The following is a 12,236-nucleotide window of genomic DNA, read 5'->3' on the forward strand; positions in this document are numbered from 1 at the left end:
CACTAGGCTACCTGTCTCTAACCACTAGGCTACCTGTCTCTAACCACTAGGCTACCTGTCTCTAACCACTAGGCCAACTGTCTCTAACCACTAGGCTACCTGTCTCTAGCCACTAGGCCAACTGTCTCTAACCACTAGGCTACCTGTCTCTAGCCACTAGGCTACCTGTCTCTAACCACTAGGCTACCTGTCTCTAACCACTAGGCTACCTGTCTCTAACCACTAGGCTACCTGTCTCTAACCACTAGGCCAACTGTCTCTAACCACTAGGCCAACTGTCTCTAACCACTAGGCTACCTGTCTCTAGCCACTAGGCTACCTCCCGCCATTCAGCTCCACTGAAGGGTGGGACTAATAACAACAAGATAACTCATGTAAAATAGACTAGGTCTGTAAAATGTATCTAGGTTCAGAACTTTGTGAAACAGCACAGTTAAAAAATATCTGGGAAATCTGGGAAATAGAACTGGATGGTGTTCAAAAATAGATGAGAGGGGTTGAGTGTCACGGAAGGATAGGAGTAAAAACAAAACAAAATATAACTATTGTAAAATATACTGTGTCCGTAAAATTATAAGGTATGTATTAGTTGGAAGTAGAAGCCTAAGTGTTGTTGTTCATTACTCCAATTAGGGAAGTGGAAAATAATGAAGGAAAATATATTTTTGGACACACCTACTCCATTCAAGGGTTTTTCTTTATTTTTCCTATGTTCTACATTGTAGAATAAAAGTGAAGAATTCAAACTATGAAATAACATATATGGAATCATGTAGTAACCAAAAAAGTTTTAAACAAATCCAAAATCTATTTTACATTTTAGATTCTTCAAAGCAGCCACCCTTTGCCTTGAAATGCTTGTCAATTGGAGTGGGTCTACGGTTTCCGGGATGATGGTGTTGATGTGAGCCATGACCATCCTTTCAAAGCACTTCATGGCAACCGACATGAGTGCTACGGGCGGTAATCATTTAGGCAGTTTACCTTCACTTTCTTGGGCACAGGAACTATGGTGGTCTGCTTGAAACATGTAGGTATTACAAACTCGCTCAGGGAGAGGATGAAATTGTTAGTGAAGATAATTGCCAGTTGGTCTTCGCATGCTTTGAGTAAACGTCCTGGTAATCCATCTGGCCCCGCAGCTTGGTGGATGTTGACCTGTTTAAAGGTCTTGCTCCCATCGGCTATGGAGAGCGTGATCACACAGTCGTCCGGAACACCTGGTGCTCTCATGCACGCTTCAGTGTTGCTTGCCTCGAAGCAATCATAAAAGTAATTTAGCCAGTATGGTATGCTCTCGTCACTGGGCAGCTTGTGGCTGGGTTTCCCTTTGTAATCCGTAATAGTTTGCAAGCCCTGCCACATCCAACGAGCGTCAGAGACGGTGTAGTAGGATTCAATCTTAGTCCTGTATTGACGGTTTGCCTGTTTGACGGCTCGTCTGAGGGCATAGCGGGATTTGTTATAAGCGTACAGATTAGTTTCCCGCTCCATGAAGCGGCAGCTCTAGCCTTTAGCTTGGTGCGGATGTTGCCTGTACTCCATGGCTTCTGGTTGGGATATGTACAGTAGGGCAAAAAAGTATTTAGTCAGCCACCAATTGTGCAAGTTCTCCCACTTAAAAAGATGAGAGAGGCCTGTAATTTTCATCATAGGTACACTTCAACTATGACAGACAAAATGAGAAAGAATAATCCAGAAAATCACATTGTAGCTCTCTGCAGGTCATTCACTAGGTCCCCCCGTGTGGTTCTGGGATTTTTGCTCACCGTTCTTGTGATCATTTTGACCCCACGGGGTGAGATCTTGCGTGGAGTCCTAGATCGAGGGAGATGATCAGTGGGCTTGTATGTCTTCCATTTCCTAATAATTGCTCCCACAGTTGATTTCTTCAAACCAAGCTTACCTATTGCAGATTCAGTCTTCCCAGCCTGGTGCAGGTCTACAATTTTGTTTCTGGTGTCCTTTGACAGCTCTTTGGTCTTGGCCATAGTGGAGTTTGGAGTGTGACTGTTTGAGCTTGTGGACAGGTGTCTTTTATACTGATAACAAGTTCAAACAGGTGCCATTAATACAGGTAACGAGTGGAGGACAGAGGAGCCTCTTAAAGAAGAAGTTACAGGTCTGTGAGAGCCAGAAATCTTGCTTGTTTGTAGGTGACCAAATGCTTATTTTCCACCATAATTTTTAAATCAATTCATTAAAAATCCTACAATATGATTTTCTGGATTTTTTTTCCTCATTTTGTCTGTCATAGTTGAAGTGTACCTATGATGAAAATTACAGGCCTCTCTCATCTTTTTAAGTGGGAGAACTTGCACAATTGGTGGCTGACTAAATACTTTTTTGCCCCACTGTATCAACGGAATTAATCGAACAAAAGGACCATTTGTGATGTTTATGAGACATATTGGAGTGCCAACAAAAGAAGCTTGTCAAAGGTAAGGCATGATGAGCAAGGCACAACTGAGCAAGAGGACAAGTACATTAGAGTGTCTAGTTTGAGAAACAGATGTCTCACAAGTCCTCAACTGGCAGCTTCATTAAACAGTACCCACAAAACACCAGTCTCAACGTTAACAGTGAAGATGCTGGCCTTCTAGGCAGAGTTCCTCTGTCCAGTGTCTGTGTTCTTTTTCCCATTTTAATATTTTATTTTCATTGGCCAGTCTGAGATCCTCTGGTCCTGAAGAAAAATATCAAACGAATAATCATTTTAAAACACCTCTGGTATAGAAGTATTACACCGCAGAGTCAAGGAAATGCAGTCAACAACAACAACAACAACAACAAGTGCTCAGCATATGTGCGAACTACTTCAAGACAGTTGGAAAAGCATTCCTTATGAAGCTGGTTGAGAGAAGGTCAAGCGTGTGCAAAGTTGTCATCAAGGCAAAGGGTGGATACATTGAAGAATCTCAAATCTAAAATATATTGTTACTACATGACTCCATATGATATCTGTTATTTCATAGTTTTGATGTCTTCACTATTATTCTACAATGTAGATAATAGTAAAAAATAAAGAAAAACCCTTGAATGAGTAGGTGTGTCCAAACTTTTGACTGGTACTGTATATTTACCCAAAAATATACGGGGGATTGGAAATGATGCAGACAATATTTACAAACTATTATAATAATCCTTAAATTCATAACTTCCTGTAGAGCAGCGTTTCCCAAACCTCCACCCGAGCACTGCCAGCCGCTCCACTTACACCCAATTAAACTGGTCAACTAATAAGCAAGCCCTTGATATGTTGAATCAGGTGTGTGAACTGGGATAGGGAAAGAATGTACATCGATCTCAACCTTAACCTAGAACTCTGACCCCCCAAAAGAAGGTGCTCTGAGACATGGGCCCCCATGGAGAGGGATCCGTCCAGCCCAGGCAGAGGGATCCGTCCAGCCCAGGCAGAGGGATCCGTCCACCCCAGGCAGAGGGATCCATCAGCCCAGGCAGAGGGATCCATCCACCCCAGGCAGAGGGATCCGTCCAGCCCAGGCAGAGGGATCCGTCTTCCCTCGGGGAGAGGGATCCATCTTCCCTCAGGCCCTCTTACTGATCTGCATGTCACCTCTGACCCCTGCCAGCCTATTGTAGACAGGGGGACAGGAAGGGGGGTAGCAGGGGTGCTGTGCAGAGCAGGAGGGTGGTACAAGGCCTGACATTTCAGAAGTTTAGAGCCTCCAGGGAAGTGGGATGGAGGACAAAGCTGCTTATTAAGTCAAAATGAAAGAACATGTCAGTTTGTTTGTTCTTCTGAGGGGGAGAAGGAGTAGGTGACAGATGGAGGGTATCTGCATGGCCCTGGGGAATCAACGAGTAGTCAATATGCATCTCTGACATTTCAAGGAGGGGGGCTTTTCTTCCTGGTCTTCAAATCATGGATGTTCATTGACTTGACTGAGGAGAGCTCTATTGCTGATTTAAAATAAAATGGCTTCCAAAGAATCCCCAGCACACGGATGTTCTAGATCCCTGTTTAAATGACCTGTCCTACCCCATGTTGTCCTCCTAGTTCCTTTTTACCTCGGCCAGGGGTACGATGCCCTGGATGTCTCTCTGGCTGATGTAGAGGTGGGAGACGGCCTCTGCCTGTGTGCCTGTGGAGGGATACTCGATCTGCCACTGGATGGTCTGGGTAGACTGTAGGTTGATGATGTTGTCCATCTCAAACTCCACCTGCATCACCTCGTAAAAGGAGCCCTCCAACCTGTATGGAGGCATCAAGCAGAACATCAGGCAAGAGGCTCCATAAACAAAAACATAAAATATCTCCAAAAGATGTATAATGCTTTCTTTATTAGTATTTATTAGTATTTATTAGTATTTTCACTGCATCGGGATAAACAGATGGCTTAACAGCCACAAATATGTCTGGTTGTCTACAGAATCTACGGTCTTTATGAGACAGATGCCGATATACAACAGTTCTTTGACTTATTCCACATTGTGTTGTGTTGCAGTCTGAATTTAAAATGGAATGAAATTGAGATTGTGTGTCACTGATCTACACACATTACCACATAATAATCAAAGTGGAAGGTTTGAAATAATACAAAATGAAAAGCTGCAATGTCTTTGGTCAATAATTAGTCCACCCCTTTGTTGTGGCGAGCCTTAATAAGTTCAGGAGTAAAAATGTGCTTAACAAATCACATAATAAGTTGCATGGACTCACTCTGTGTGCAATAATAGTGGTTAGCATCTCTGTACCCCACACATACAATTATGTGTAAGGTCCCTCAATCGAGTAGTGAATTTTTAACACAGATTCAATCACAAAGACCAGTGGGGTTTTCCAACGGCTCGCAAAGAAGAGCACCCATGATTTGTACAAATGAATAAATACATTCAGATGCTGAATATTCCTTTGATCATGGTGAAGTTATTAATTACATTTGGACGGTCAATCAACACCCACAGTCACTACAAAGATACAGGTGTCCTTCCTAACTCAGTTGCCGGAGAGGAAGGAAACCACTCAGGGATTTCACCATGAGGTCAATTATGATTTTAAAACAGTTACAGAGTTTAATGGCTGTGACAGGAGACAACTGAGGATGGATCTACAACATTATAGATATTCCACAATACTAACCTAAATGACAGAGTGAAAAGAAGGAAGCCTGTACAGAATAAAATATTCCAAAACATGCATCCTGTTAGCAACAAGGTACGTTTAGTGATACTGCAAAAAAATGTGGCAAAGAAATACACTTCATGAATACAAAGCGTAATATTTGGTGCAATTCCAATACAACACAGTACTGCGTACCACTCTTCATATTCTCAAGCATGGTGGTGGCTGCATCATGTTATGGCTATGCTTGTCATAGGCAAGGACTATGGAGTTTAGGATGAAATTAAACAAAATAGACCTAAGCACAGGCAAAATCCTAGAGGAAAACCTGGTTCAGTCTTCTTTCCACAAGACACTAAGAGACACATTGATCTTTCAGCAGGACAATAACCTAAAACACCAAGGCCAAAAATACACTGGAGTTGCTTACCAAGACAACAATGAATGTTCCTGAGTGGCCGAGAAACAGTTTTAACTTAAATCGGCTTGAAAATCTATGGCAAGACTTGAAAATGACTTTCTAGCAATGATCAACAACGAACTTGACAGAGGTTGAAGAATTTTAAAAAGACTAATGGGCAAATATTGTACAAGCCAGGTGTGCAAAGCTCTTAGAGAATTACCCAGAAACACCCACAGTTGTAACCACTGCCAAAAGTGATTCTAACATGTATTGACTCAGGGGGGTTGAATAACTTATCTAATCAAGATATATATATATATATTTTTTTGTTCATTACATTTTTATAATTGTTCAAATGTTTCTTCCAATTTGACATTGAGTATTTTATGTAGATCGTTGACCATTTTAATCCCTCTTTGTAACACAATAAAAATGAGGGAAAAGTCTAGGGGTGTGAGGGCAGTGTAGTTGTCTGCCTATTAACCTACTGAATGTACCTCTTTTTTTTATTTTTTTATTTTTTATTTCACCTTTATTTAACCAGGTAGGCTAGTTGAGAACAAGTTCTCATTTGCAACTGCGACCTGGCCAAGATAAAGCATAGCAGTGTGAGCAGACAACAAAGAGTTACACATGGAGTAAACAATTAACAAGTCAATAACACAGTAGAAACCAAAGGGGGAGTCTATATACAATGTGTGCAAAAGGCATGAGGAGGTAGGCAAATAATTACAATTTTGCAGATTAACACTGGAGTGATGAATGATCAGATGGTCATGTACAGGTAGAGATATTGGTGTGCAAAAGAGCAGAAAAGTAAATAAATAAAAACAGTATGGGGATGAGGTAGGTGAGAAAGGGTGGGCTATTTACCAATAGACTATGTACAGCTGCAGCGATCGGTTAGCCGCTCAGATAGCTGATGTTTGAAGTTGGTGAGGGAGATAAAAGTCTCCAACTTCAGTGATTTTTGCAATTCGTTCCAGTCACAGGCAGCAGAGTACTGGAACGAAAGGCTGCCAAATGAGGTGTTGGCTTTAGGGATGATCAGTGAGATACACCTGCTGGAGCGCGTGCTACGGATGGGTGTTGCCATCGTGACCAGTGAGCTGAGATAAGGCGGAGCTTTACCTAGCATGGACTTGTAGATGACCTGGAGCCAGTGGGTCTGGCGACGAATATGTAGCGAGGGCCAGCCGACAAGTCGCAGTGGTGGGTGGTATAAGGTGCTTTAGTGAAGAAACGGATGGCACTGTGATAGACTGCATCCAGTTTGCTGAGTAGAGTGTTGGAAGCCATTTTGTAGATGACATCGCCGAAGTCGAGGATCGGTAGGATAGTCAGTTTTACTAGGGTAAGCTTGGCGGCGTGAGTGAAGGAGGCTTTGTTGCGGAATAGAAAGCCGACTCTTGATTTGATTTTCGATTGGAGATGTTTGATATGAGTCTGGAAGGAGAGTTTGCAGTCTAGCCAGACACCTAGGTACTTATAGACGTCCACATATTCTAGGTCGGAACCATCCAGGGTGGTGATGCTAGTCGGGCATGTGGGTGCAGGCAGCGACCGGTTGAAAAGCATGCATTTGGTTTTACTAGCGTTTAAGAGCAGTTGGAGGCCACGGAAGGAGTGTTGTATGGCATTGAAGCTTGTTTGGAGGTTAGATAGCACAGTGTCCAAAGACGGGCCGAAGGTATATAGAATGGTGTCGTCTGCGTAGAGGTGGATCAGGGAATCGCCCGCAGCAAGAGCAACATCATTGATATACACAGAGAAAAGAGTCGGCCCGAGAATTGAACCCTGTGGCACCCCCATAGAGACTGCCAGAGGACCAGACAGCATGCCCTCCGATTTGACGCACTGAACTCTGTCTGCAAAGTAATTGGTGAACCAGGCAAGGCAGTCATCCGAAAAACCGAGGCTCCTGAGTCTGCCGATAAGAATATGGTGATTGACAGAGTCGAAAGCCTTGGCAAGGTCGATGAAGACGGCTGCACAGTACTGTCTTTTATCGATGGCGGTTATGATATCGTTGAGTACCTTGAGTGTGGCTGAGGTGCACCCATGACCGGCTCGGAAACCAGATTGCACAGCGGAGAAGGTGCGGTGGGATTCGAGATGGTCAGTGACCTGTTTGTTGACTTGGCTTTCGAAGACCTTAGATAGGCAGGGCAGGATGGATATAGGTCTGTAACAGTTTGGGTCCAGGGTGTCTCCCCCTTTGAAGAGGGGGATGACTGCGGCAGCTTTCCAATCCTTGGGGATCTCAGACGATATGAAAGAGAGGTTGAACAGGCTGGTAATAGGGGTTGCGACAATGGTGGCAGATAGTTTCAGAAATAGAGGGTCCAGATTGTCAAGCCCAGCTGATTTGTACGGGTCCAGGTTTTGCAGCTCTTTCAGAACATCTGCTATCTGGATTTGGTTAAAGGAGAACCTGGAGAGGCTTGGGCGAGGAGCTGCGGGGGGGGGCGGAGCTGTTGGCCGAGGTTGAAGTAGCCAGGCGGAAGGCATGGCCAGCCGTTGAGAAATGCTTATTGAAGTTTTCGATAATCATGGATTTATCAGTGGTGACCGTGTTACCTAGCCTCAGTGCAGTGGGCAGCTGGGAGGAGGTGCTCTTGTTCTCCATGGACTTCACGGTGTCCCAGAACTTTTTGGAGTTGGAGCTACAGGATGCAAACTTCTGCCTGAAGAAGCTGGCCTTAGCTTTCCTGACTGACTGCGTGTATTGGTTCCGGACTTCCCTGAACAGTTGCATATCACGGGGACTATTCGATGCTATTGCAGCCCGCCACAGGATGTTTTTGTGCTGGTCGAGGGCAGTCAGGTCTGGGGTGAACCAAGGGCTGTATCTGTTCTTAGTTCTGCATTTTTTGAACGGAGCATGCTTATCTAAAATGGTGAGGAAGTTACTTTTAAAGAATGACCAGGCATCCTCAACTGACGGGATGAGGTCGATGTCCTTCCAGGATACCCGGGCCAGGTCGATTAGAAAGGCCTGCTCACAGAAGTGTTTTAGGGAGCGTTTGACAGTGATGAGGGGTGGTCGTTTGACTGCGGCTCCGTAGCGGATACAGGCAATGAGGCAGTGATCGCTGAGATCCTGGTTGAAGACAGCGGAGGTGTATTTGGAGGGCCAGTTGGTCAGGATGACGTCTATGAGGGTGCCCTTGTTTACAGAGTTAGGGTTGTACCTGGTGGGTTCCTTGATGATTTGTGTGAGATTGAGGGCATCTAGCTTAGATTGTAGGACTGGCGAGGTGTTAAGCATATCCCAGTTTAGGTCACCTAACAGAACAAACTCTGAAGCTAGATGGGGGGCGATCAATTCACAAATGGTGTCCAGGGCACAGCTGGGAGCTGAGGGGGGTCGGTAGCAGGCGGCAACCGTGAGAGACTTATTTCTGGAGAGAGTAATTTTCAAAATTAGTAGTTCGAACTGTTTGGGTATGGACCTGGAAAGTATGACATTACTTTGCAGGCTATCTCTGCAGTAAACTGCAACTCCGCCCCCTTTGGCAGTTCTATCTTGACGGAAGATGTTATAGTTGGGTATGGAAATCTCTGAATTTTTGGTGGCCTTCCTGAGCCAGGATTCAGACACAGCAAGGACATCAGGGTTAGCAGAGTGTGCTAAAGCAGTGAGTAAAACAAACTTAGGGAGGAGGCTTCTGATGTTGACATTCATGAAACCAAGGCTTTTTCGATCACAGAAGTCAACAAATGAGGGGGCCTGGGGACATGCAGGGCCTGGGTTTACCTCCACATCACCCGCGGAACAGAGAAGGAGTAGTATGAGGGTGCGGCTAAAGGCTATCAAAACTGGTCGCCTAGAGCGTTGGGGACAGAGAATAAGAGGAGCAGGTTTCTGGGCATGGTAGAATATATTCAGGGCATAATGCGCAGACAGGGGTATGGTGGGGTGCGGGTACAGCGGAGGTAAGCCCAGGCACTGGGTGATGATGAGGGAGGTTGTATCTCTGGACATGCTGGTAGTAATGGGTGAGGTCACCGCATGTGTGGGAGGTGGGACAAAGGAGTTATCAGGGGAGTGAAGAGTGGAACTAGGGGCTCCATTGTGAACTAAAACAATGATAACTAACCTGAACAACAGTATACAAGGCATATTGACATTTGAGAGAGACATACAGCGAGGCATACAGTAATCACAGGTGTTGAATTGGGAAAGCTAGCTAAAACAGTAGGTGAGACAACAGCTAATCAGCTAGCACAACAACAGCAGGTAAAATGGCGTAGACTAGGCAACGGGGCCAACAGATAGAACAAACAAGCAGAATGGAGTACCGTGATTAATGGACAGTCCAGCGTGCATCAGCTATGTAGCCAAGAGATCAGTGTCCAGGGGGCAGCGGTGGATGGGGCAGGGAAGCTGGCCTGGCGAGTGTTATCCAGGTAAAAAAAAAAAACTAACAATGACTAAATAGCTTGTAGCTAGTTAGCTGGTTAGCTTCTGGAGGTTCTTGAGTGTGTTCTAAAAATAAATAAAAAATAATAGCGATTCCGTATCACATTGGGTGAGGCAGGTTTCCGGAAGGTATAAACAAATTAAAAGTCAAAAGAGATAGAAAGTAAATATGGGTCCGGTGAGCGTTTGAGACGCGGCGATTCAGGCGGTTAGCAGGCCTGTGCTAACAAGCTAACAGTTTGTAGGCCCGGGCTAGACAAGGTAGCAGTTAGCGGGCCGGAGCTGGACAAGCTAGCAGTTAGCAGGCCGAATTAGCAAGCAGGGAGATAGCGAGGGCTAGAGAGTTAGCCTTTGGGGGACGTCGCGATGGGGTGAGTCTGTTTATTCCTCTTCATGCGATGACATCGGTAGACCGGTCGTGGGCCCGGGTATTGTAGCTCAGGAGTAGCACAGGTGCTACGGCCGGGCTAGCTTCAAGCTAAGTGGGTGGAAACGCTAGCCAGGAGTAATCCGAGGTTGCGGTTTAGCTAGATAGCTAGTTGCTGAAAAATCCAGCTGAAAGATGTTCCGTTTGCGGTGGGGATCCGGGGATGAAAAATAAATAGGTCCGTTGTGCTCTGGTTAAAGTCGCGTTGTACGAACAGGCGAGAGCTTTCCGAACTACAGGTTAGCTGATGACCGGTTAGCTGGAGACCGCTAGCATACCCGCTGGTTAGCTGGCTAGCTTCAGTTGAGGGGTCCCGAACTAAATATAAATACTTTAGGAAAAATAGCTACATTGGGTGAGTTGGGTTGCAGGAGAGTATTTGGAAGCTTAGGGTTTAGCAAAATGTTTTCAAAGAGATATGTGGAGAAAATATGTAAAAAACGAAAAATAAACGATATATACAGGGACACGACAGGACAGGACGGGACAGGACAGGACGACCTACTGCTACGCCATCTTGGGCTCCAGTTAAGAAGGCGTTGCTATGGGTCAGTTTGGTTGGCTTAAGTTGGCGAGTTGGATAAATGACCAGTGAGTTAGAATTCCAGTCGTCACTGTGACTGTGCCTTTTCTGCCAACTCAAGAGGTACAAATTGAATACGGTAATCACCCCGTCCTAAATGAAAACTCTCTGGGTTGGAATGAGCTGATGATCCACACCCCTCTATAAAAACGGGAGATAGTGTGATTATGAGGTACGATGAAACTACAATTGACCTTACTCTTCTCGTACTTTACAAGTAGATTCATATAACAATATTAATATATACCGTTGCTTTTATCCACAGCAACTTCCAGTCAGGCGTGCATCCATATCTGTATTGGTAGCCTCCAAAGGGAATGAAAACCACCATGCTCTACCAGCCGAGCCACAGGAGCGCAAATAGTTTTTCATCTAGTTTGATTTTGATTTAGCAGGTCGATCTAAGTCGCTGTGAATGGAGCACAGCAAACTATTTGTTACGATCACGTCCCACAAAGTCGTTGTGTAAATGAACGAGGTAAAAAATGAATGATGGCTCACACACCAGTGTGTCAGGCTTCTGGGTGCATCTCTAATGACACCCTACTCCCTACAGTAAACTACTTTTGACCAGGGCCCATAAGTGCCCTACTTTTGAAAGGGCCCATAGTGCACTACTTTTGAAAGGGCCCATAACGCACTACTTTTGAAAGGGCCCATAGTGCACTACTTTTGAAAGGGTCCATAGTGCACTACTTTTGAAAGGGTCCATAGTGCACTACTTTTGAAAGGGCCCATAGTGCACTTCAGGGAATAGGGTGTCGTTTGAGACACATACTCTGACTGCTTCCAGAGGCTGGAAAAAGAACAAAGCAGCCTCAAATTGATGCGAGAGCCATTTTCAATACCCAACACAGATATGATTCACGGCCCATGCACCTCCAATCCTTGACCTTTGCAATTGCCTGTGTTCTGATCTCTGACACATCACAGCTGTTTTTTTCCAACCCTGTGTGCAGCGTTTCATTACCTCTCCCTGGAGGGCGCTGATGGATGTCAGGGCACCTGACCTCTCCTCCTTGAAATGAATTTAGCCACAAGTAAATGAATGAATGAGGGAAACAAGACACCCCAAGACACAAGCTGTTCTGATACAGTATATGCTAGGATGAGCTGTGGCTGGAGGAGATATAGAAACAGACATAGAGAGAGACAGAGTGAGATGGAAAGATATAGAATATCAGAGAGAGATAAATGCTGGAGAGAAAGAGAATCAGAGAGAGACAGATGTTGAGAGAGACAGAGAGAGAGAGAGAATCAGAGAGAGACAGATGTTGAGAGAGACAGAGAGAGAGAGAGAATCAGAGAGAG

At 44.9% G+C, this 12,236-nt stretch overlaps 1 protein-coding gene across 1 annotated transcript in view; it reads right to left on the reverse strand.

Annotated features, from left to right (window-relative positions):
• The window catches only part of si:dkey-215k6.1 (transmembrane protein 132D), a gene marked incomplete in the record, with an annotated part of 450,721 nt that overhangs the window by 111,726 nt on the left and 326,759 nt on the right, over positions 1 to 12,236 (reverse strand). Inside the window, 1 exon segment of the mRNA XM_031817044.1 lies at positions 4,033 to 4,216. Within this exon segment, the coding sequence (XP_031672904.1) occupies positions 4,033 to 4,216 (184 nt within the window).

Source organism: Oncorhynchus kisutch, linkage group LG3 (genome assembly GCF_002021735.2).
Source record: "Oncorhynchus kisutch isolate 150728-3 linkage group LG3, Okis_V2, whole genome shotgun sequence".
Lineage (NCBI taxonomy): Eukaryota > Metazoa > Chordata > Actinopteri > Salmoniformes > Salmonidae > Oncorhynchus > Oncorhynchus kisutch.